General features: G+C 38.6%; 1 protein-coding gene across 3 annotated transcripts in view; it reads left to right on the plus strand.

The window, feature by feature from the left end:
• Window positions 1–27263, plus strand: part of cfdp1 (craniofacial development protein 1) — a 173825-nt gene that overhangs the window by 113332 nt on the left and 33230 nt on the right. For all 3 annotated transcript variants that reach the window (XM_048547058.2, XM_048547057.2, XM_048547059.2), the window contains exon 6: window positions 24706–24864. In XM_048547058.2, the coding sequence (XP_048403015.1) occupies window positions 24706–24864 (159 nt within the window). The remainder of the gene's footprint in view (window positions 1–24705; window positions 24865–27263) is intronic.

Genomic DNA, 27263 nt, shown 5'->3' on the forward strand with positions numbered 1-27263 from the left:
ATAGCAGAGATAATAGGAACTGCAGATGCTGGAGAATCCAAGATAACAAGGTGTGGAGCTGGATGAACACAGCAGGCCAAGCAGCATCTTAGGAGCAGGAAAGCTGACGTTTCAGGCCTAGACCCTTCTTCAGAAATGGGGGAGGAGAAGACGGTTCTGAAATAAATAGGGAGAGAAGTGGAGGCGGATCGAAGATGGATAGAGGAGAAGATAGGTGGAGAGGAGACAGACAAGCTAAAGAGGCGGGGACGGACCCAGTAAAGGTGAATGTAGATGGGGAGGTAGGGAGGAGATAGGTCAGACCAGGGAGGACAGACAGGTCAAGGGGGCGGGATGAGGTTAGTAGGTAGGAAGTGGGGGTGCGGCTTGAGGTGGGAGGAGGGGATAGGTGAGAAGAAGAACAGGTAGGGAGACCGGGATGAGCTGGGCTGGTTTGGGGATGTAGTAGGGGGAGGAGACATTTTGAAGCTCGTGAAATCCACATTGACACCATTGGGCTACAGGGTTCCCAAGTGGAATATGAGTTGCTGTTCCTGCAACCTTCGGGTGGCATCGTTGTGGCACTGTAGGTGGCCCAGGATGGACATGTCTTCTTCCAGATCTTCTTTTCAGGTTTTCACTAAGCCTTCTGTGACTGCTGAATTGATAGGCCATGACTGGCTACCCCTTCATCTTAGAAAGATGTAAAAGCTGCTGGCTTGCTATTATGATTTTATTTTCTTTATTTAGAATGTAACAGTACAGTTGGGAATGTAGACATTGAAGTTAAAGAAATGATTGCAAAACAAAAGTGCCCATCAATACAAGCTTCACTGAAAGAAATGCCAAGTCCCTCATACTGTCGTTACTGTATCAATTATCTAAGGAGTGGGAGGGGGAGTTGAAATGGTTCACGACTGGGAGGGTGCAGTTGTTTGTTGCGAACTGAGCGTAGGTGTTCTGCAAAGCGGTCCCCAAGCCTCCGCTTTGTTTCTCCGATGTAGAGGAGGCCACAATGGGTACAGCAGATGCGATATCATCTCAGTTTTTCCTCTACCTCACCTATCTTCTTCCAGATCTTCTTTTCAGGTTTTCACTAAGCCTTCTGTGACTGCTGAATTGATAGGCCATGACTGGCTACCCCTTCATCTTAGAAAGATGTAAAAGCTGCTGGCTTGCTATTATGATTTTATTTTCTTTATTTAGAATGTAACAGTACAGTTGGGAATGTAGACATTGAAGTTAAAGAAATGATTGCAAAACAAAAGTGCCCATCAATACAAGCTTCACTGAAAGAAATGCCAAGTCCCTCATACTGTCGTTACTGTATCAATTAACTGTATTTTTTTTAATTCACTCTTGTCCCTGATTTGGTTAATATACTGTAAATCTGGTATTTGGTATAGTTATAAAGCTTTAAAGGAGTTTATTTATAACAAATGAGATTGGTCAAGGATGGGAATGATCATGGGTATGCTGTCATGAAGAGATTAAGAGCTATAGGAAGCACTCCTGCTTTTGTTGGACCATGAGCTATAAAGGAATTTTTGGATCCAGCTGTTTTCCAGCTCTTTCTCTCCCTTTCAATACCTGGGAAAGCTGCCGCGTAGATGTTGAACCTGAAATGTAACTAACACAATAGCCACACTAGTTTGTTAAAGTACGTACAAAGGAAACATGCTTCCAGAGATTGAGCCAATCATCTTCCTCCCATGCCCTCATGCACGTACATCCATTTTACCACCTTAGAGGCTTAGAGTTACCCCTCTAAGCTGGTCTCAAAGTCTCATGGCAGTTTGAACTTCAAGTACCCCTTGCACTTTCAAAAATTGTTTTTTGTATTTGTTCATGGGGTGAGGGTTTCACTACTGAGGTTGGCATTTATAGCCTGTGGGCAGCTAAGAGTAAACCAGACTATCCTGAGAGACTGGAGTCATACCTAGGCCAGACTCAGTAAGGATGACAGATTTTTTTCCCAGAAAGACAACAGGAGTGTCCACTGACTCCATGGGTACAATGTTAAGTTTTCACTATGAATACTCACCTGTGTTTTTGTTATGGACTCTGCATGTGCATTCACTCTGCAATTTTCAATGATTGAGGCTGTTCAGGTGATGTGAACTGCAACATCCCTTGCTAAGAATTTCTGACCAGTGATGTTGATAAAACATACTAAATAAAGTAATTACAAAATAAAATACCTTTTGGGAGGACATTTGATGTGAAACTAGTAGAACCTTAAAATAGTTTATAGAGTGGCTCCCGAGGTCACCCTTGAGGTAAATACAGAATTCCTTTCAAGCCGGTCAGGGAATCCAACCACTTGTTTCACCTTTATGATGTACTGTGTTATCTGCGTCTTGCTTGCTCAAGGTCTTTTAGTCCCTAGTTTATTTCCATATGACAACCATCATAGATCACTCTGTAATTGTTATTTCCAAGCGTTCCTAAGAAATCTAGAAAGGACCTTCATGAAGCTCAAAAAATGTATTTACCCATCTTCAATTTAAATCCTTTTCTTCACTAGTTTATATTTGATTTGTTTCAAGCAGTGATTTTTTTTGAGATCTGCAGTTGCTCCAGTTGCTAGCAATCACAATATAAACTTTGCCTACAGAGTAATTAAACTTCACGTCCCTCATTGCTGACCAAGCCCATATTTGTTATTCACTGAAATCCTAAGAACGCATTGCCAAATGTTGGCTTTTAAAACTGTCTGTTTAAATACTCCTACTTACTTGAAAGAAGTATTTTCAGTGAGTACTTTACAATATACCAGGTTAATTGTTGAACTTGCTAGTCCTTTGCTAATCAGTGATCACTTTTCAAAATAAATTCCTGTTAAATCATGTAACATCATCCATATGTATAAAATTCGGAGTAAAAATCCTCAAAAATATTAAATGTCGAAAATTTGAACTAGCTGAGTGGACACCATGGGCAGCATGGATCAGTTTGGGCTGAAGGGCCTGTTTCCATGCTCTATTACTCTTTGACTCTAAGTCTTAAGTACTGAGATTTTTATTTCTTTAAATCTTAGTTCTAATCTAAAGTGTTATCAACTACTGTAAACTAATATACTTAAAATGCACCTAAACCTTTCATGTTCAAAATATTTTGAAGGACAGTGCATTGTAGAATGTATTCATTTTAGTGTTGAACTGTAATTGACACAGTTAAAGTGTTAATTTCACAGGCCCTTTGAGCTACAAGAGAAATAAAGTAATTAAAATTTGCCTTTTGATCCTGTGTTCAAAAATGTTACTTTCAGTAGTCAACTTTGTAAACTTGAATATCCCTTCTAATGAACTTTGAATACGCACATTGCAAAACAATGCATTGCCTGTTTTCCTAGGAATGGCATTGCGTCATAAAGTGCTTGCCTTCTCCTCCTTAATGTGAACAGTTAGTCTGTTTTGATTCTTTCTTGCGTGCATTTGAGATGCATGCCTGTGCAAATGGGAACAATTTTCTTACCATTAAGTTAGTCATCAAGAGTAAATAAAGTTCTTGCGTCAAGTGGATAATGAACAAATACAGACAGTTCATTTTGGTAACGTTTTCCTTCTGTGTACTGTAAGGTTCTTTCAATTTGAGGCTATAGAAGGAGTGAAAAGCGAGTTTGAATGCCATTTTTAAAATTTCTGTGTCATCTGTGGGCTTTACTGGCTAATATGTATTACAAATACTTAATTACCCTGGAGAACGTGGCTGCCTTCATGAACCACTGTAATCCTTGCAGCACGGGGATACCCACAGTATTATTAAAAAGGGAATTCCAGGATTTTGACCCAGCAGTGAAGGAAAGATGATCAGGATGTGTATGGCTTTCAGAAGAGCTTGCAGATGGTGCTGGTGTTCCCACACATCTGTTCCCTTGTAATTCTAGATGGTAAAGGTTTCAGATTTGGAAAGTGATGTTGGAGAAACCTCAGTGAGTTACTGCAGTGCATCTTGTAAATGGAACACACTGCTGCCACAGTTCATTAGTGGTGAAGGGAGTGAATGTTGGAGGTGATGGACGTAATACCAATCAAGCTGCTTGGTCCTGGATGGTGTCATGTTTTGAGTGTTGTTGGTGCTGTGCTTATCCAGGCAATTGGAGAGTATTTCACCACCCTCCTGACTTGTGTCATTTCGATAGAGGGCAGGCAGTGGGGAGGCACATGATGATATTTTCACTGCAGAATTCTTAACATCGGACATGACTTTGTAGCCATCATTTTTTTATGTCGTTATTCCAGTTTGGTTTCTGGTGTGAATAGTAACCTCCAGGATGTTAATAGTGATGTATTCCGCAATTGTCATGACACCCAATGCAAAATGGCAATGGTTATATTCTCTTGTTGGAAATGGCCATTGTGTGATGCTTGTTGAGCAAATGTTATTTGCCATGTATCAACCTTAGCTTGGATGTTGTCTGGGTCTTTCTCCATATGGACATGGACTGCTTCAATATCTGAGAAATTACGAATGGTGCCGAATGTTGTGAAGCCATCGGCAACCATCTCCACTTCTGCCTTTTTGATGAAAAGAAGATAATTGATGAAGCTGGGCTTCCTCCTTTGTTGAGGATAGAGATATTCTTGGAGTGTCTGCTTCCTGTTAATTTTTAAACTTTCAGTTGTCCATCAGTATTCATGTCTGGATCTGGTAGGGCTGTAGAGAATAGATCAGTTTCATTGGGATCACTTCGTCCTCTCTGTTACATACTGCTTCCACTATTTGACATGCAAGTCCTCTTGTGTTTGTGGCTTCACCAGGTTAATGGCTTATTTTGGATATGCTCCTGGCATGCCCTTAACAGAAAGATGAATGGATCTGAACAGATCAGATCTGTTTCTCAAAGACCTCACACATCATTACTATGTCATACTTAGGGAAGCTTTATTTGACATTTCAGCATATCTCCTAATCCCAAGCTTTGAAACAAATGCAACATACTGAAGGTATTGGACGTTTTAAATAAGAATGATGGAAATAATATTGTTGGAAATGTTCAACAGGTTTGACAGCAACACTGTAGAGGAAAAACTGAGTTAAATTTAATCAGGATTGTTAAACTTTAGTGATGTAACAGGTTTTAAGCAAACACAGAAGCAGGGAAGGGACTGCAATACAGTAGAAACCAGCAGGGATTACATGGTGATAGTTTTGATAGGCAAAAAAAATGAATGCAGCAACTGAAATACGGATCTAGGGAAGGTGTAAATGGGAATTTCAGAATCATTACCAATTTCTGCTATCAAGAAAAAGGAAACAGTGGTACGATCTAAAACTGTATCACTTCACAGGACAAGATTCCAATTCTCAAGCTTGTTTGCTTCATTATAGCAGTGTAGCAAACCAAGGATAGATTCCAGGGTTAGCTTAAAACTAATATCTACTCAAGCCCATTGACTCCAACTCTTACTATGACTATACTTTATCCGACCTTGCCCATTTGCTCTGTCTCTTCCACACCTGATCTGACAGCCATTTTCTACACCTTGTACTTCTTCCTCAACTGAGCTCATTCCCAGCTTCTGCTCTCACCCCTCCCCTTGCCCCAGAATCAAGAACAAGTTCCCCTTCTTCTCCCCCTCTAACCAAACCAGCCTCCACATCAATGCATTATTATCATTCACCATGTCTTCAACTCCCCTGTGATCCCACCACCAAACACACTTTCTTCTCTTTCAGCGTTCTGTGATCCCCTCTATGATACCCTTGTTCACTCATGAGTTGCTCCCAACTCCCCCCTCTTCTCAGACAAATACTAGAGATGCAACTCCTGCCTTTACTTTCACTTTCTTTTCATTAGTCCAGGGACCCAAACACTCCTTCCAGATGAAACGATTTCCTTATATGTATGTCAGTGTAATGTACTATATTCCTATCTGACAAAGAACTCGCCCTTGAAATGGGGAGACCAAGCACAGATTGGATGGTAGGTTCTATTCATCCCCTGTTTCAGTTTGCAAGCATGACCCTGATCATCCAGTTGCCTGCACTATCATCTTTTGTCTTTCACCATCATTCTTTTGGTCATTTCATCTCTTCTGCCTTGCCTATCTTCGACCTTCCCACTTAATCTTCCTACCTGCCTTTCCTTGCTTCTGTGTTTGCTTAAAACCTGTTGTATCCCTAACTTTTTTTCTGATTTCAGTTCTGATCTGATGAAATGTCTGATCAGCTAAGTATTTCAAGCATCTTCCATCTTTATATCAAATTCTAAGCCGATCATTAATCTCATGTATTTTTATTAACCTTCACAACATGTGGTGCCCTTTATTTTGTACATATTCTGTAGTGTTCTGTGTTTCTATTTGGAGCCCATGCAACTCTTCCTCCTCCACTTTCCACCCAATCTACCTGGATGCGAAATTGGATAATGTGTACCAAAATGATACTACTGTGATCAGCTCTTTGAAATATTGATTTTGCATTGTCATGGGCACTCATGATACTTATGCCCTTCAAGTGATTCATCTTGTATCAGAGCTGCATCTTATCACAATTGCTATCAAATTTCAGAAGTGTTCATGTTAATAGATATCTACTTTCATGCAACACAGTGACCATGTTCAGTGGAATTAACAGCACAGAAGTAGACAATTTACACCCTATTACTGTGATGCCTGCTCCACATAGGCTTCTTTCTACTGTACTTTGATTAACTCTGTCAACATAATGTTCTTCATCTGGTTACCCCTTAAATATCTATCTGCTATTTACCTCAATCACTACATGTGATAGCAGGCTTCATATTCCAACCACTCTGCATAAAGGAAGTTTCAACAAAAAAAACTTAATTTATGTAGCATTCTTAGCATAATAAAACTTCCCAAGGTGATTCTCAGTAAAACAGTGTGATACCAAGTCACATTCAGATATTCAGTCATACAATCAAAACTTGGTCAAAGAAGTAGGCTTGAAAATGACATATTTAGAGGCCCTGCTGAGATAGGAGTCAAGAATGGTACTAGCTGGGTAGCTGTTTCTGGAGCCGATACAGACAAAATAGGGCAAATTTCCTCCTTCTGTATGGTAAATTTCTTAGATTTGATGAATGCTTTAAAGGAGAAAAGGGAGGTAGAGAGACTCAGTGACTTATAAATAGAATTCCAGAATTTAAGGGCAGGACAACTGAAGGCAAAGCCACCTGAGAAATGCACAGGAGGCCAAAGTTATATGAGTGCAGATATCTGAATTGTGGTGTTGCAACAGATTGTAGAGATGCACGGGGACAAGACCAGGTTGAGAAATTTAAAAAGCCATTTGTTCATTGACTGGAAGCCAGTACATATCAGCAAGCATAGGAGTGGGAGAGGGATAAGATTTAGTGCCATAATGACTTGGCAGCAAAGCTTTGAATTGCTTCAGGTTTACAGAGGGAGCTCCAGTAGAAGTGCATTTGAGTAGACAAATGTGGGAGCTACCATGGCAAGGAAGAGAACTCAGCATCAGATGTGCTGAGATAGGCTAAGTCTGAAGCTTCCTGTTGAGGTACTCTGTAACAAGGTGGTTTTGAAACCATTTGTCAAAAACTGTTGTGTTCTGTAGGATCTAAGTGCTGAGACTATTACCACCATCGCATGTAAAAATCGTTTCAGTATTTCCTTTTGTTCTGAATTGACTGAATAGGCATCTCACCTAATAATCTATTATATTGGCTTGGCTGGAAAGTCTATACTGTTCAAAGAGAATGTGCTGTTTAGGAAGATGATGCCTGATTTTGTCTCCTGCCCACTGCTCATCAGAATTTTCCAGGGAATGTGGTCAGTTGGCATCAGGTATCAATCCAACAAAGTGTTCATTATTTTTAAAATTAAGCAAAATCATATAGTTTTAAAGAAACTAAGGACCATTCCTCCACTGTCCATCATATGTAAAGCTATTTCTGAATGAGCTCCTGAAAGGAATAGCTGTAATTTTTATCATACACTTCAAGCCCTAGACACCAAACTGGTGTAAATATAATTAAATGGGAGAAATTATCTGTTCTGATTAATTAAGAACTTTGAACAAATCATCCCAAAGCCACCTAAGTTCAGGGAATGAAACATTTTTTTTTCCTATTGACCTAATTCTTAGAGTCCAGTATCCTTCTGGTAAACCTATATTGCTCTCTCAGTACTCGAAGTGTGGTCTGACCATGGCTTTGAATAAACACGACTTGTACACATCTGTATTCCGTTTCTCATGCTAGAAAGGCCAGTATCTTGTTTGCCTTTTGATTATTTTCTGTACCTGTTAATTACATTTTAGTGATCTGTATACCTAGACCCCCAAATCTCTTTAGATGTTAGTTGCTTCTGTTTTTTTCACCATTGAGAAAATACACTTTTCTCAACTTTTCGGCTCAAACTGAATGTCGTCATATTTGCCTGATTTAAATCCATTTGCTGTAAATTTGCTCGTTTATTGAATCTATTATTAACATTGTTATTTTATAATTCCATCTACACTGCTTCCACTGCCACCTGTGTTTTTGTCATATGTTAATTTGGATTGGTGATTTTTGCGTTATATCAAGTAAGGTATTCGTGGATACAGTGAATATTTGAGGCCCCAACATTGATCCTGATGATACCATAAATTAACCCTGCCAATTAGATTGCCTTCCAGTTAACCTACACTGTCTCCTTCCGCTCAATCACAGATCTTCCTTATCAATAAGAATTTAAATGCAATGCCCCTGTTGCCTGCTGAGGAAGACATAAATCTTCTCAAAGAACAGGAGCCGGGAGTCCTTCATGTCCCTTAGTCCAATATTTCTCCCTCAATAAACACCACCAAAATTAACTTATCTGACCACTTGTTTGGTGTTTGTGGGCTTTTGTGTTTTCCTATAAACAATAGAAATTATATACAGAAATAAAGTATTCATAGGAAATACAGAGAACACATTATGTAAATGCAAGTTTTTTATTGTATTCAAAATATTTTTTTAAAAGCAATCTGTTGGCATTTCATCAGAATTGAGCATGAGGAAAAAAGATTTGTAACCCAAAGAAATAAAATATGTGTTCAATATGACAAAACTTTTTATAATGTTTGAATCTAGAAATCAAAACAACATATAATGAGATGAACATCTGAAATACCAACATATGCTTCTACTCTAAGCATCTGCTGAACAATCAAAAATGACTATACATTACTTCGTGGAACTTTCTGTCAACTTATAGAGGATGTGTTTTATAGATCACTACTACTCCCTGGAACAGTACAGATATTTCCATAAATAGTTCACAATGGCAAATTCCAAGTCTAGCTTGTCAAAGGGACCATTACAATCCCATAAAATAACAAGACTTCTATTTCTGCTTTTTTTTTAATGTGTAAGTATATATATATATATATATATATATATATATATCGTGCCTTTCGTGACTTCAGGCAGTTCCAGCACTTTTGAAGTGTGATCACTTGTAATATAGAAAATACAGCAACCAACTTTTGCACAGTAAGCTCCCACAGATTAATGCAATAACTCCCAGGTTTCGCTTCAAATTGTGCCTTAGGATCATTTGTCCCTCGAGAATGACAGGGCCTCAGTTTAGTATTTAATTTAAAAGAAGACAACTCTGACTGTGTAACACTCCTTCAGTGTTGCACAAAAGTGTTTAACTGAAGTATGCTCAAATCATTGAAGTGGGACCTGAACCCACAATTTCTGACTTGAAACCAACTGAGCTTTGATCGTTTTGTTCCTTTCAATCCAGTATAAATAAGTTCGTCTGCTGAGCATTACCTTATATGAATTACTGAAGTGAATGTTTGAATTATTTGCATTGATCTTTCTTCTTGGTGCTGAAAACCTCGTAAACTCCATTCTTTCTTCTTCGAAAAATGGCTCTCATCGATGTGAGTTTTACTTAGAAATATAGAAGTTAGAAGCAGGAACAGGCCATTTGACCCTTCAGACCTGCCCCACCATTCATAATGATCATGGCCCATCATTGAGCTCCATACCCTAATCCTGCCCTCCCCTATACTTTTTGGCCATTTAGCCACAAGAGCTATATCTATCTCATTCCTGAAAACATGATGTTTTGGACTCGAGCACTTTCCAGTTTTATTGATGTCAGTATAGTTGCTGTTGGGCAACACTTACTTTCCTGGCTAAAATCAGCAGTGTTTTACCTCAGTAATGATCTCCTTCAACCTCTTCCGTCGGGCGGAAGGTACAGAAGCCTGAACATATGCACAAGGAGGTTCAGAAACAGCTTCTTCACAACTATTATTAGACTGATAAATGGACTCTCTAGCCTTAAATAATACTGATCTTGCTAACGTTGACCTCACCTAGTGCACACCCCATGCTATGTAACCTGTGTGCCCTTGTCTAAGTCTTTTTGATCTGTACATTCTTACTTGCTATGATCTGCCTGTATTGCTCGTAATCCAAGTTTTTCACTGTACTTTAGTATGTGACAATAAATCAGTCAATCAATCAATGCAATTATCATAGAACAGGTGTTACTTTGATGTTTTTAAAACATGAAATTCAGTGAACTTCATTTGCCCTGTAGGAAAAATGAATAACATGTTTGTCTTTCTTAATAAAAATGGATTGAAATTTTCTTTTTTGTTTAAGTGTAACATTGACTTGCAACTTAACTTGGAAATATCGGAATGAATTGTGCTAGCTCATGAGAGTCATGTTTAATGGTTTAGTCTTTCCAGACAGGGTTTGATCAGAATGTAAAGTGAAGTACAGAGGATTTATCCTATCTCGAGGCCACTATCTATCATTTCAAATATATCCCATTTATCTTTTCACGTTATCTGTCGTTTAAAAGATCACAAAACCGATCTTTAGAACCACTCCGTGACAATCAATCAGTGTTATGCCTGACTCTATTCCAAGGAATAAGAGAATCACTTAAATGTGCATGAAATCAATTTATCCTTCATTTAACACTTGTGAATGAAAAGGTTGAATTTAAAGTTAAAAGAAAATTACATCTTTTTAAAATTATTTTGTGTTCTTCTGCTCTCAGACACATTTCAGCTTGGATTTATTCGATTTGCCTTGAGGCATGCATTACAAATTTTAATTTGCTTTCCTTTGTGTCAGATGTTTATTGTCACTGTTGTTTGTTAGCTAAAGGACTATCTGTATACATTCTGAGGCAAGTGTGGACCAGGCTTCAGATCCAAGATCCCCACATTGACTGAGGTTTGCTGAAATATAGCTAACCGCCTTCTTTTACATGGTCTGTCAAACATAATACAAATTTGAAAGATCAGCATAATCCAGATAGTGCTTTGATGTGTCAGTCAGCAAAGTGATTCGGACAGAGATTATTGACTGGTACATAAATACATGCTTGTTGGGTTTGGATTATCTTTTTTGAAGAAAATCTGTTTTCATTAGGTCTACTTGTCTTAAAAAGAATCTATTAGAATATGTGCCCTAACAGAAGCCAATACTGAATGTAAAAGTATAGTATATGTGCAGACTATGGTATCACTGTTATGATTTGACTAGACATGGTTTTTCAGAAAGCCTGAGGGATGCAGGTAGCACTCCCTTTGATCATTTTTTTATCAGTTACAGTGGATATGAGTAACCTGCTTGGCATCTTTTGATTGCAGAAACTACATCCTACTTCTAAGGAACAACTCACCTGGGATGATCTTTTTAATCACTAGAGTTTTACATACCTTTTGTGTTGATAGAGAAGACATGGACAACTGTAGGGATTTGTTTTATTGTTCCAACTATTAACAGCAAAACATTTTATATGGAGTCTTTAGGATGGTAATACATTCCAGATACATGTGAAAAAGCAATCAAACAAATGTTGCCTTGAGACAAAGAAGACACTAGAAGGAATTACTGAAACGTTGGTCAAAGAGTAGCTTTTAACAAGAGGAACGAGACAGTAAGGTTTATTAAGGGAGGTTGAGGTTTGAATACACGTTCATTAATAGCTTAGCAAAGGGGTGGTGTATTACACAATGAATGAGTGAAATATCATGCAACTATCTAATTGACACAAATCACATCACACATAGAAAGTGAGGTAATGGTTGTAAAATTGACTTATGTATTATTATGTTCTAGCTCCTATGGCTGAAAGTGTTTGATGGGCATGAAACCAGAGTTGTAGGGCCACAGATTGTTATAAGGGTACCATTGACTCCACGTTTCACAATGCATTTGGTGTAAATCAGCAAGCTTCTTTTTGTGCTCTGACCATTCTAAAACTGTGTTCTGTTAAAAGTCAACAAGGCATAAAGAAAACGGGACAAATCAAGTCATTGCAAACATGACATGGGAGCAAAATTTAGTCATTAAATGGTAGCTCAGAAGAATTATGATAACGGAGTAGTTTTACCTTATGAAGCCTTCTATCATGACTTTAACATTTTGAATCACCTATATAACTGTTGAGTATGTAGCTTTTGATATGCAGATTTTGGAGTCACATGAAAAATTTAGTCTTTAATTGTCATTGTTAAACTTGCAGCTGATCTATATTTGTCATAGTACATGGTAAACCTGTAAAGTAAATTTATCAAACCTCTTTCAGATTATTGAATACAGCTCTAACGTGAATTTTTAAAATGCAGTTGATGCAGAGGTATCACTTTCAGCCATAGGATGTATAATTACGAATAGCTTTGTTTTACAACTGGAACCTCACTTTCCATGTTTGATGTGATTTGTATCAGTTGGAAAGATGCATGGCATTTCACTCATTCATTGTGCAAAACCCCAGATATTTTGACATGAAATGGGCATGATCTGAGTTCATTTGTTATGATAGTGTACTATATCTCCATGGTGTTTGTCCATAGTGAGTCAGATGACATACCATTTTAAATCAGTATGTGTTTCATCAGAATTATCGTTCTGCTTTTGAAAAATCCTTTCCTGCTTTGTAAAGGTCTTTATATCAAATACATTTTTATATGAAGGTTGGAGAAAGAACAAACAGTGCAGAGTATGGCCAGAGGGAATATGTGATAAAAACATACAGATTGTTACTTAGTATAAAAGAGCAAGACTAGGGAAAGTTCTTTTAAATTAATCCATGGGATAGGGACGTTTCTTTCACAACCAGCACTTTTTGCCCATTACTTATTGACCTTGAGAAGGTGGTAGTGAGCTGTGTTCATAGACCATGTACAGCCCATTTGATATAGATACATCCACAGTGCCATGAGAAGGTATGTTACAGATTTTTGACTCGGTGACAGTGAGCAGCAATTTAATTTCAAGTCAAGTGTGTGCCTTGTAGGGAACCAGGCATCTGTCAATGTTTCTCCTGCCTTTGCCCTTTTAGGGATTTGGGAAGAGTTGCTGCATCTTCATGGTACGTGCTGATGCCAGTGTGAGCAAATATTTTTAAGCTGTTGGATGAGAATCTGATCAAGCAGGTTTCTTTGTCCTGGGGAGAATAAGATGTTTTTTTCCTGGGAAAACACGGTAAACAGATTAAAGATGAGGATTTGTTGTAAGAGTGTCTGCTCATGATAAATTACAACTGCTCATGCTCACCTCTATTCTTTTTTTAAAGTATGCGAGTGCACAGGCAAAATAAATCTGATTTTTAAAAAGTGAAAAAATATCTGACTTTAAGTTTTTTTTCTTGCTGCCTATATATTTTAATTTTTAAGGGTTTGTTAAGTTTTACCATTCTTCATGTTAATTTATTTCAGAAATTTTAGGCCTCCTACATATGATCCTGGGAGTCAACAAGCACAGCTGTTATTGTCGTCAGAGATTTTTGCTGCATTTTAATGTATAAGTCTCAGGGTATGATTTAATTGGAGAATCTATTCAGTGGATCATAATTTTTTGTGCTTGCCTTGTTTATTTCATATATAATATTGATTAATACTTCTAAAGTGGAATCTTTCTGTCGCTAGCTAAAATAGAGAACATATATTAGTGTCTGAGATTCTGTCTTTAACTTCATAGTTTTACATAAATAAATGAGGATGGCGCCATTTATGATTTCTGCACAAGGGAAGGATGTAAGCTTGGTACTCAGTATCCCGTCTCTTTGGAACCAACTCTTTACAACAGTGTTCCAAGGCCTTTTCTTTCATTGTCATGCTGATTCAGTGCCTAAATTTTGGGCTTTTTTTTTGTGTGTCACATTTTTCCTTTGTGTCTGTTGCCGGATCTGTCAACTTGTGGATTGCACTTTGAGGATAGTTACAGGATTTGGATAGTTTGAAAAAAGAGAGTATCCAATGATTTTGTTGTTACTTAAATGCAGAGGTAGAATGACATTCGTAGAGCAGAATCCGCATTAGGTCTTTAACATTCAATCTGCAACTGACATTTATGTAACACGTTACCATTGTCTCAGACATCCTAAAGTCTTTAATAGGCAATTAAATACTTTGGACTACAGTCACTGTTACATAGGCAAACATAGCCAGTATTTTGTATGTGGTGAAGTGAGTTAAGGGAAACGTTTTATCCACAACACTGAGAGAAATTTCTATTCTTAATGGGATCTTTTATATCAACCTAAAGAACCACAAAAGACATTTGAATAGAAGTACATCCAACCATTTAGCGTTCCTTTAAATTTTTATTGCAGTCTGGAATGGAATTTGAGCCCACAATCTTCAGACTTAAAGGCTACAGTCGTACCAAATGATCCCAGCTGACAGTTGATTCTAATTCTATGATTCTAATGGGTTTCAAAAGCCCTTGTTTATTTGATTTCCAAACAGCTGTTGCCAGTGACTGTAAGGAAGAATTTTTTGGTATGCCGTTTGTAGCAAAATCATTATGTTCTTTATAAACTGAATTAAAGTGAGATCCTCCAATACTATCCCCAGAATCTCAAGTTGAATAAAATCAATTTAGAGCATCAAGAACACAGTGAAAGGTATTTTAATAGGGTGCTATGCTGTAATGTTTGCATAGAATGTTATCAAAGGGTTCCTTCTCAGTCTGTATGTTTGCAAGTAAAGCATATTCATTATGTTTACTGGTATCTGTAGCTTTTAAAAATCCAACCATAAACTTTTGGCATGTTACTTGTACTGTTAAACATTTTTTTTAGTGCAATATTATTAAATTTGAATGATATCCAACAAGGTAGTCATTTTTTTTAATCATTGATGGGATGAGGACATTGCTGGCTAGGCAGCATTTATTGCCCAGAGGGCAGTTCAGAGTCAACCACATTGCTGTGAATCTGGAGTCACTTGTAGGCCGGACCAGGTTAGGATGCCAGTTTCCTTCCCTAAAGGGCATTAGTGAACCAGATGGCTTTTTCTGACAATCAGCAATGGGTTCATAGTCATCATTATATCCTTAATTCCAGATACTTTATTGAATTCAGATTCTACCATCTGCAGTGGCAGGATTCAAACCTGAGTCCCCAGAAAGTTATCTGGGTCTCTGGACTAACAGTCGAGCGATAATACCACTACACCATTGCCTCCCCCAAGAAAAAGTGATCATTAAAAAATTGTTTTTACCTAAAAAATGTAACGATAAGAAATAATTTTAAATCAAATAATTGAACAATCTTTGGAGGGGAAAAAGCAGAGATTTGTAGTTGTTTATTTTTGTCCTGTCATTTGTGGAGCCTGAAATACCTGTTCATAGTTTAACAAGGTATAGTAATGAGGGAGAGATAAGGGAACTGCAGATGCTGGAGAATCCAAGATAACATAGTGTGGAGCTGGATGAACACAGCAGGCCAAGCAGCATCTTAGCACAAAAGCTGACGTTTCGGGCCTAGACCCTTCTTTCCGCCCGAAACGTCAACTTTTGTGTGCTCCTAAGATGCTGCTTGTCCTGCTGTGTTCATCGAGTTCCACACTATGTTATCTCTTGTATAGTAATGGGGGATGTGTGTTGCCAAAATCTTTTGGATTACTTTGTTTAATGAGTTAAGTCTGCCTGTCTGAGCAGTGGACGGTTTGCTTACAGTTTATGATCAGATTCTAATAGGCAGGTTCTAGTTTGAGCCATATGTTGCCACAGATGGACCTGATTAATTTACAAAATCTTTTTCCCTTTTATATAGGTAAACAGAGCAGTTATAGATTTGAACATGCTGTAGCACAAAACAAATCCTGATTCACAGCACGAACACTGCTGTATCAACTGTTGAGATGGGTGCTTTCCATTGTTTAAATAGTAATGATCTCAATCTTTTGTGACCAATGCTCAGTAACAAATTGCACTCATCCATAATTTGCATAATGTCCATAACACAGAGATTTAAAACACACATTGTAACCATATCATTTGATTTACTGATCTTGCTATAGTTTTGGTGGAGACGAATGGGGGATAAAAATGAAATTTGAGACAAAACTGACCTTACTCAGTGTGCAATGAGGTGGCTATGATTCAGTTATCTCCTTGTTCTGAGGGGTCCGATGTGGTACAGAAAGTTTTAGAATCTGTTCCAAAAGCAAAGTTGTCATACAACTACTGAAAAATATGTAGCAGTCATAGAAAATGGTCTTAGGGAGAACCCTTTTTAAAACTGAAATTTCGCCTTGTCACAATGGTAATGGGAAAGGATAAGTGTCATTTGGAATTTAATGTTTGGACACTACTTTGGGTGCAATATGCAGTGAAATCACAATGGAGCAAAATCAGATGACCAGAAACTCTAGATCAGCTGAAGTTGTCAGCTATTCCATCTGGCAAAATAGAAAATCTAAGAGAGGAAATGCCCATAAGAAGTCCAAGTTCCAGATTAGTCACTGTCAAGAAGGCAAACTCTCACAAACATAGCTAAGCAAATCAGCTGATGTGGAGTTAGCCTGTTCTACAGTGAGAAATCATGGTAAGCTATTGTTGGACATCAAGATCTTTCTATGACATTTTGAAAGATTGATTGAGAAGGCTGATGGCACTTAAAAGTCCAATGATATTCACGTGCCAGTTTCCTAGGCTAAACTTGCAAAGACCATTGAGATGCTCCAGGATTTGGCACTGTAGCACAAAAATACAGAAAGGATTGAATACTACATTGAAAATATCGCAGGCTGTACCACACAAATCCAAAGACAGAAAGCTAAGTGGTAAAAGATTAGTGAGATCTTTTCCAGAGATAATTTGTACCATTTTCCAATGCCTTCTATTGTACAAGGTAAGGTGTGTATTGTAAGGTGTGATTAAATAAAGACAGGTTCATATTTTTACTGTGTCAATTTTGACATAAACCACATTTATAAGCAAAATTGGGATTATATAGGATCCTCCTCAGCTTTCCCCACTGAACTCAAATTTGAGGGTGGGGCCCAGTTCTTTGACATCACAATTTTTGACATCACAGTGCAGTCAGGAAGGATCAATTGAGAATGTGCTGACAATGTTTTGCAAAGAGTAGTACTGAGATACTAGGTGTTTCTCCATGAGCAAGTGTCATCAGGGCATTCTGGAATCTATTTATAAGTATAATTCACTCACTGAAGTAAATCAATGCCACTGAAAATGGGAAATGGAAAGATTTCCTCTGAAGAAAAGCACAGAGAGACTTATGTGGAGGTGAAGGTCAACTGCTTGAGAGGGACAATAGCAGAAGTGGATTTGAAACTGTGCTCCACCAGGTAGTTGATCTCTGATAGGTGTAATGTAGGAGGCATAAGAGAAAGTCAGGAGAATTGGACCAAAGGTCAACATACAGTGTTTACCATGTAGCAAAGACTAGACTGGACTAGTCTAGACTAGACTGCTCTCTGATGAAGGGTCTAGGCCCGAAACATCAGCTTTTGTGCTCCTGAGATGCTGCTTGGCCTGCTGTGTTCATCCAGCCTCACATTTTATTATCTTGGAATTCTCCAGCATCTGCAGTTCCCATTATCACTGGAGCATGTTATGTTTTTGCAGAAATCTATACCATGAGACTAAATAACCTGAGAGCTAGTACAATGACCAATGAAAATTCTAAACTTGAATAAAAAATGGAACAATCTGTACTGTATACTGGGCAAACACACTGTTCTATCATGATATTTAGCTTCTGTAGTATTTTAAGATAAAGAGTAATTTGAAATTTTGAGGATAGAGTCTCTGCCTTAAATGAATTTACCTGCTTAAAGCTTTAAAAGGCTGAGGTGATGGAAAAGCTCCACTGCTGATTGTCATACTGTAACAGAATGTTTGTGTTTTATTTAATATATTTTCAAATTTGGATTTTAAAAAGTGGCATGTGGGATTTGAGATGTGTTAATGAAAGGGATTAATGATTAACTTGCCATTATTTCGAGTCTGTTTTTTGAACATGTATGAGAAAAAGAGAGCTCATAGAATAATAATATTTGTACTGGGAAAGTTTTACAATTGTACCAAATAAATATTGAGTATCAACTTTTAATTGAAAAAGTTCATGATTTCTTTTAGCAGAAAATCCACAGCTAGCAAAGCTTCTTTTTGTTTCAATTCACAGAACTGGTTAAAGTTAGATGTCTGAACCAGTTTCACAGAGAAAGGGATTGATTCAGAAAAGTTAAGAATTGGGTTACCTGTGCAAGAGTTTTAGTTTGGACGTTCCAGATCAGAAGTGTTTGGTTAGAACTCCGAAGGTGTTACTTGAAGTTGAGAAAATCTACATACAACTGTACAACTAATCAAATAAGAAGCTACCAAATTCTCAAAACCAGGAATTGAAGGATACAGTCAAGTTGAACTTCTAGATGAGTTGGGAAGCATGTTCTTTTCTGTGTTTGATTACATGATACTGTTGAAATAGATGGGATTTGTGTTTCAAATTATGTATGTTAGTAGCTTAGTCTAGTCTATTGTATGTTTTCTTTTACGTAATTATTATTAATACCAAAATCTGCAGAATTGAATGCTTGCATTTTAATGAAAGACCACTTTGTTAAATGAAACAAACAAAATCTGATTTATGTAATCAGGTTTCAGTCTGGGAACTGACCTTTGCAGTAATACCTTCAGCTGAGATTATACTATTTGGGTACATCATCCAATAGAATTTGAGTTCTTGGATACAAGGGGGTCTGTGTCTATTTAAAGTAATGGCTGTGTTGTGATCCTGGACATAAAACTCCTGCATTGTGGTGAAGTTTATTGCATGGAATGTGAAGGTAACTTTGAATGTCGCTAAGAATTTTCTGGAAGTGGTAGATATAACAGTGGATTGTTTGATTCAAGCTAAACTGAAACAGTTAACAAACTAAAGTTCAAAATAAAAGCTGAAACTCATAAAGCTGAGGTGCTTCAAGCAATTATCCATCATTTGGAGTTGGAAGAAAGGAAGCCTGAAATTAAGAAGTCACAGCTAGAATTAGTTAAGATGCAATTAAAAATGAGAAATGTGACTGGAAGAAAACTAAAAGTTAATAGAAACTGAGTAAAAAATGGAAAAAGATGAAAACTAAGAAGAGAGAAAAAAATGATTAATGGAAATGCTCTACAGTTAAGAAAACTTGATATGGAAAGGGAGGGAAACGAAGAAACAGGAGAAGATGGAGTTTAACAAAATCTTCAGTTCCACATCTTTTTAGAGTCCACGTTGGCTGTGGAAAAGGTTTACAGGAACAAAATCGAGTCGACAACATTTGTAGAATTTGCACTGGATGAAACAAATGCTGTGGGGATCAGTTGTTTAGAGAACATTTTAATAAGATAAGAGAAGCTATGATCATGGAAGAATTCAGAAATAGCATTCCTGCAAAATTAATACTTGAAGGTTATCTAAATAAGTTTTTTATTTAATGATCAGGAAAGCAACAGTTCTGGCAGGTGCCTACGATACCCCGCATGGACAGTTACAGGTGGGGATATGGTCAAATAGAAATCCATAAGGAAATTAGTGGAATAGAAAATCTGCAGCTAAAAGACACTAATTTTAAAGAACAAACAGGACATCAGAATAATCAAAGAGAGAGATGCTACAACTAAAAAGTGATGTAAAGAGGTTAATATACTTCCATTGTAAGGTTTTGGAGTAGATTTGTTGCTTGGGTTGTAGGTGCTGAGGTTGTTTGGCTCACCGAACTGGTTTCTTGTTTTACACATGAACACCAACTGGCTACAAAAAGCCACGACCCGTACTCACTCAACTCAACCCACATGGTCAAAGAGAACCACCGCTTCAACAGAGCCAACACCAAGATCCTGAGACAAGCTAGGCAGAGACAGGCATGAAAATTCCTAGAAGCCTGGCACTCCGCAAAACTTGCTATTAATAAACATATTGGACTCGACCCCATATCCATTCCACTACAAAAGAAAGCTGGAAGTGACGCAGTCCATCTCAATGGACCAACATCTGCAAAACAAGAAACCAGCTTGGCGAGCCTACCAATCTCAATACTTCCAATGTAAAAAGATTGGATGTACTAAAGCAAATTACTGGAAGTTAAATCAGACATTAATTGCAGCAGTAGAAATGTTCAAGCAGTCTTTGGAAAAAGGTGTGTCAGCAAATGAAATATGTACTTAAATATTAACAGTCTAACAAAACTAAGCACAATACTCCAAGTGCAGCCTCACCAACATTCTGTACAACTGCAACATAACTTCTCAACTTCTGTACTCAGCGCCCTGACTGATGAAGGACATTGTACCAAAAGCCTTTTTCACCACCCTGTCTACCTGTGACTCCGTTTTCAGAGAAGCATGCACCTGAGTTCACTACACTCGTTAGGGCCCCATGATTCACCATGAAACTCTCACCTTGATTTGACTGTCCAAAATGGAATGCCTCACACTTATCTAAACTCCATTTGCCATTTCTCAGCCCACTTCCCCAACTGATCAAGATCCTGCTGCAATTTTTGATAACCTTCCTCACTGTCCACAATGCTGCCTGTTTTAGTGTCATCCGCAAACTTACTAATCATGCCTTATACAATCATTGATGTAGATAACAAGCAACAATGGGCCCAGTACCAACCCCTGAGGTATGCCACTCGTCACAGGCCTGCAGTCCGACAAAAGCATCCTTCCATTGTTACTCTCTGTTTCCTACCATCAGGCACTTGTGTGTCCAATTTGCCAGCCGTCCCTGGATTCCATGTGATCTTCCAGAGCAGCCTACCATGTGGAACCTTATCAAAGGCCTTACTGAAATCAAATAGACTACATCTACTGCCTTGCCCTCATCAACTTCCCTGGTCATTTCATCAAAGAACTCTAACAAATTTGTGAGGCATGATCTCCCAAGCATCAAACCATGCTAACGACTCCTAATCGAATCCTGTCTTTTTAAATGCATTTCTATCGTATCCCTCAAAATCTTCTCAAGTAACTTACCTATCACTGACGTTAAGCTTGCAGGCCTGTAGTTCCCAGGTTTTTCTTTGCTGCCCTTCTTGAATAAGGATACAACGTTCACTCTCCTCCAGTCTTCCATGACCTCACCCATAGCTAACGATGATGCAAATAAATCAGCCAGGGCCCCTGCACTTTCTTCTCTAGCTCTTGCAGGGTTCTTGGATATATCTGATCAGGACCTGGAGATTTAACCATTATACATTTAAACATTCTAATATTTCCAACACCTCTATTGTGATATGGACTGTCCCCAAGGTATCGTCACTAACTTCCCCAAGTTCCCAAGTCTCTGTATCTTTCTCCACAGTAAACACAGAGGAGAAATGTTCATTGAGGACCTTGCCCATCTCCTGCAGTTCCACACATACATGTCCACTTTGGTCCTTGAGGGGTTCTATGTCTAGTTATTCTTTTTCCTTTAAAATACTTAAAGAATGTCTTTGGATTCACCCTACTCTTCTCAGCCAAAGCTATCTTATGCCCCCCTTTTGTCCCCCTGATTTCCTTCAATAAGTTCCTATATCCCCAATATACTTCCAGGGATTCCCTTGAACCCAGCTGCCTGTTCCTGAGCCATGCCTCCTTCCTTTTTCTAGTCAAAGCCCCAATATTGCTTGTCATCCAGAGTTTCCTATTCCTGCCAACCTTGCCCTTCACCCTCACAGGAACATATAGAACTTGAACTCTAGCTATCACCTTTTGTTGGCCTCCCACATGTCAGAGGCCTCTTTGCCTGCAGACAAACTACTCCAGTCGACTCCTGGAAGTTCCTGTATAATTCCATCAAAATTTGCCTTGCCCCAGTTTAGACCTTGAACTTGTGGACTAGTTTTGTCCTCCTCTGTAATTGTTTTAAAATTAATAGAACTATGGCCACTGGTCCCAAGTGCTTCCTCACTGTCACCTCAGTCATCATTCCTGCCCTATTTTGCAACAGTATGTCGAGCTTTGCCCCTTCTAAAGTAGGACCCTCAATATCTGCTTTCCTGAGCACTTTTAACAAGTTCTACCTCATCTCCAGCAGTCCCAGTCTATGTTAGGAAAATTAAAATTCCTCCACAATGACAACCCCATTTCTCCTGCAAGTCTCTGCAATCTCCCTGCATATTTGTTCCTCAAATTCCCGTTGGCTATTTGGGGGCCTGTACTACAACCCCAATAACCAAATAGTAGTATAGAGAGAACACATTTCCTTAGAATGTATTAACAATGAAAAGGTGGCTCAGGGGAGGCAATGAGAATCAAACCGCTGAAAGTTCTAAGTACTTTTTTCTTATGCTATGAATCAAGCCAATAGAGGTACTGAGAAATACTCAAGCAATTCAGTCACCGATGCTGACTTATGATACTATTAGTGTTCCAGAGGGGTTAATAAAAGTGAAAATACTCATTGGAATTATATATGGATTATAGATTATAAGAGCAAAGAAGTCATGTTGGAACTGTACAGATTTTTGGTTAGGCCACGCTGCAGTGCTGTGTGCAGGTTTGGTCACCACACTGGATTGTACTGGAGAGGGTGCAAAGGAGATTAATCAGGATGTTGCTGGGGATGAAACATTTCAACTATGAAGAGAGGTTGGATAAGCTTGGTTGGTTTTCTTTGGAGCAGAGAAGGTTGAGGTGCTATACCTGATAGAGGTGTATAAGATTGATTGGCATGGACAGGGGTGAATAGAGAGCAGTTGTTCCCTTTAGTTGCAGGGTTAATAACAACAATAATTTTAAAATAAAAGTCAGGGGATTTTAAGGGAATTTAAGGAAAATCTTTTTCACCCAGAAGTTGGTGGGGATCTGGAATGCAGTGCATGTCTAGATTGGTAAGGCAGGAAATCTCACAACTTGTAAAATGTACTTGGATGATCGCATGAAGTGTCATAACATGTAAGGCTTTGGGACTAGTGTCGTAGTAGTGTACTTTTGACAGCAGGGAGTTGATGGATCGAAGGGCCTCTTCTGTACTTTACAGTTCTATGAGGTTACAAGCCAATTTCTTGATACAGATTGATGTAAGAATGGCTAGGAAGTGGAGACATTTTAGTTGAACAATTTCTGAAAGTAGAAATTGGTTCTATTTTGGGAAATGATCTGCCATGTGTAAGAATATTGGTCCCTCCAAATGTGGCACAATAACCAGTAGAGGTAAAGGAAACTGAAATGTTGCAAGATGAACATCCTGGATGTTTGTAGGAACTTGTCCGCAGACTTGGAGTCAAACAGCACAGAAACCGACCTTTGGCCCGACTCGTCTGCGCTGGCAACGTTTTCTAAACTGAACTCATTTGCCTGTGTTGGGCCTATATCCCTGTAAACCCTTCCTATCTATATAGCTTCCCAAATGTCTTTTAAATGTTGTAACTGTATTTTGCTCCAGCAGCACATTCCATATATGTGCTACCTTCCATGTGAAAATGTTGTCCCCCAGGTCTGGTTTAAATCTTGCCCCTCTCAGCTTAAACCTATGCCTTTAGCTGTGGACTCCCCTACCCTGGGGAAAAGACCTTGGCAATTCACCCCATCCATATCCCTTATGATTTTATAAACCTTGTAGATGTCTAAATTGACTGACTTAAGATTGCTGAATGTATTCTTACACCCATTTTTTAAACCAAAATGTAGCATTTGTAAGTCTCCAGTCCTCTGGCATCAGCCCTGTATATAAGGAAGATTGGAAAATTATGCCCGCTACCTTTCCAATTCCCTCCCATACTTCCCTCATCTACCTGACAACACCTTTTGGCGAGAATATTCCAGTGTTCAAGTCACCAACCACGCATGCGTTTTTGTTTTAAAGTGATAGAACCACAAACAGTAACACAGGAGTCTGCAGAATTGACCTGGAAGGAGCACCAAGTATCCGTTCAGTTTGTTCTTTCTGCTGGGGCAATTTTTGTTGCTGTGGAGTACTTTTTCAATAGAATGGATTTAAATCCATTGGCTTTTTGTGCCAACATTTTGAAATACTTCATAATGGTTTAGCTGTCGTATTCTTCTTAAAACAGCTACTTAATGTACAGCTATCATTCCTTGAGGAGCTTTACATTGATTCAGACAAATATTTAATTATGGCACATTTATGTATTTGGACATATTCACATTTTTCATGAAGGGGCAAGGTTGATGCACCAGGAAGGTAGCCAGACAATCAATAAAGATAAGAAGAAACACTGGTAGCAATGAAATAGTGCAAGAGATGCATTCATTTTCTGTTTGCTCTTTTCAAAAAATACTTATTTGCTACTTTAATAGCTATTTCGAGCCAATCTTCAACTTAGTCTGGCCATGGTTAGATATTAAACTTGGCTCAGAGAAAGCACTCTGTTGTAGCTGACACGGTATGGTTTCCAAACCTAATTCACCAATCTGAGCACAAAATCTAGGCTGATATTTTGGTGCAGAGTGAAGGATTATGATACAGCTTGATACGGTTTTTGCATCACTGCTACTGTATTCTGACTATGTGTCCTCTTTCTGTTTTCTAAATGCAGAGTAAAGAGGCAAAGTGGATTAGGTGGCATTCTTGGAAAGATTGGGGGAAAGAAACAAAAGTTGAGCACCCTGGAAAAGTCGAAGATCGACTGGGAAGCATTCAAAGAAAAGGAAGGGATTGGTGATGAGCTTGCAATCTACAACCGAGGAAAAGAAGGGTGAGTGCTGAAAATGAGTTCCAAATGGAAAGTGATCTAATTTCTCAAACAAGGCAAAGATAACAGCATGCTTGCTGTGCTCAAACACTTTGATCGGCTGCCATGTATTTCCAAGTTCAGATACACCATCGAGCCCATATCAATTGTACGCACGCACGCACGCACACACACACACACACACACACTCTCTCTCTCTCTCTCTCTCTCTCTCTCTCTCTCTCTCTCTCTCTCACACACTCACACACTCTCACACACACTCACACACACACACACACACACACACACACACACACACACACACACACACACACACACACACACACACACACACACACAGTATAAAGGTGTATGTTATTAAAGCAGTTCAGCAAAGATTCTGGAATTTCTCTCACTCATAATTTATTTCAACTATAAAAGTCAATTGTTCAATCTAAGTTTCAACTTTACAGTACAAACACAACAACATAGCTAATTTGTGCTACTTTGATGTTATCTCCTATAATGGTCACAGTAGATTCAAAATAAGAAGAGTTCACTTAACACTTTCGCTACAGTAAGATCAAATCCATTTTGTGTGATCCTGTGTACTGTGAAATCTGGCACCTATTCACAGACAGGGCCCGGGATATCACTTCACTGCAATACAGCCTTTTGGTCAGGATGCACTTGAGCAAGTGTAGATAGCAAGGGCGCGCTGTTACTTTGTCTTTTTGTTTCTGCTAAAAGAGAGGCTGCCGCGCACAGAAAGCCCATTATGTTCCCCCAAAGTTTTTCTCGGTGATCCATCAAGCTGTACTGTAATTTCTATGTTTTGCCACTTTCGAAGTTCTAAACTTCATTTTGAAGTGTTTTAACAATCATTGCAGCGGGGGTAAAAAGTCCATCTGATTTTGTTGAGCCTGCTGTTGCGATTGTACAGGAATTCCAGCGACCTACCATGCCACTGCCAAGCAGTGTTTGTGCATGCGTCTATTGCTGCGCTATCTAGTGATGGCATTCACAATAAACACGGCCTTGGTACCATTCGGGCATGGAATGTACCATTGCTGGTTATATTTAATTCTGTCTAGTGGTGGATCTGTTAGAAAATGTGTTAATAGGTCACTCAAAATGATTCAAGGGTGACTGACTAACAGGTCAGGGGTCAGTTGGCCAGTCAGGGAGAAAGCCAAAGAGGAGGGCATGAGTTTGAGTGTGCTGCTGTTAGCTCTATGAGGGTAGGGTTGATAGAAACCCCAGGAACCATGGATTGTTCAATGAAGCTGAGAATGTAGGTAAAGAAACTGATTAACAGTATTTGCTTCGTATAACCAAGAAAGATTGGGGTGCAGAGAAAGTCAGGATGAAGAGAAGGTGGCTCCATGCAGTTAAAGTACTTCTCTTACCTTGGAATAGCTGGGGGTTCCTTTAAGTCCCAAGAGCTGCTTGGTACAGTCTAGAGTCGGGATTCATGGAAGCCGACAAGCGGCATTTATAGTTCGGCGCAGCTGGGAAATTGGAGTTTAGAGAAACCCAAGAACCATGCCAGCCTAGTGAGGCTAGTTATCTGCCAAATAACTGGAATTGTGTCTTGAGCAGATATTGGAGTGCAATCTCAAGAATCCCGGGAAGGGCAGTGCTTGGTGAAGAGATTGAAACAATGGGAGGTGAATTTTTTGAGGCGGGTTCTCGTCAGAGTAGCTTTGGACTGAATTGAGGGAAATTGAAAATTGGATGTCCCTTATGAAGGAGGGAAAGTCTTAATAGGATTTTATGATGCACAGAATGGTGAACATCTGTGGGATCTGTTCTGACCACATCTGCTATTTGATGTGCTCTGTGCAATGTTTGAACACAGTTTGTGAACCCATATTTACCTCATTTTAAGTGTGGAAGTTACTGGATGAGTATGGTATATATATTGTAGGTTACTTTATTTTTCCAACCTAGATTACTAAAGTTAAAGTTCACACAAGTTTGAGTTGCAATAATTTGTCAAATTTCTTTTTCATAAAATCTTTTCTAGTCAATTGATGTTTAAAAAAAACCCCTAGCTTTATGAAGCTGTGGCCAGCAATTATTTTAGACACAGGCTGATTGAAAGATATTGAAGCTGTCAAATATGATTGGAGCAAAATGAATCTTTACCCTACTTCCACATATGCAGATTGTTGCCTGTGTGTGTTGACAGCAATTTGAAGGGTCACAGTGAAATTAATTTAACCTTTATCTAGTTACAACAGCTGTATTATAGTTTGTTTTATTCAAATATTATTGCCATTTCATCACTGATATGGAGAAAGTCACCATCCACTGATGATTACATGATACCTGTTGCGACCAATGCACTAGAACATCAGAGTCTCAACTAGAATACAAGGCACAATCTTAACCAATATTCATGTTATTTAATCAAAATG

Source organism: Stegostoma tigrinum, chromosome 16 (assembly GCF_030684315.1).
Source record: "Stegostoma tigrinum isolate sSteTig4 chromosome 16, sSteTig4.hap1, whole genome shotgun sequence".
NCBI classification, from domain to species: domain Eukaryota; kingdom Metazoa; phylum Chordata; class Chondrichthyes; order Orectolobiformes; family Stegostomatidae; genus Stegostoma; species Stegostoma tigrinum.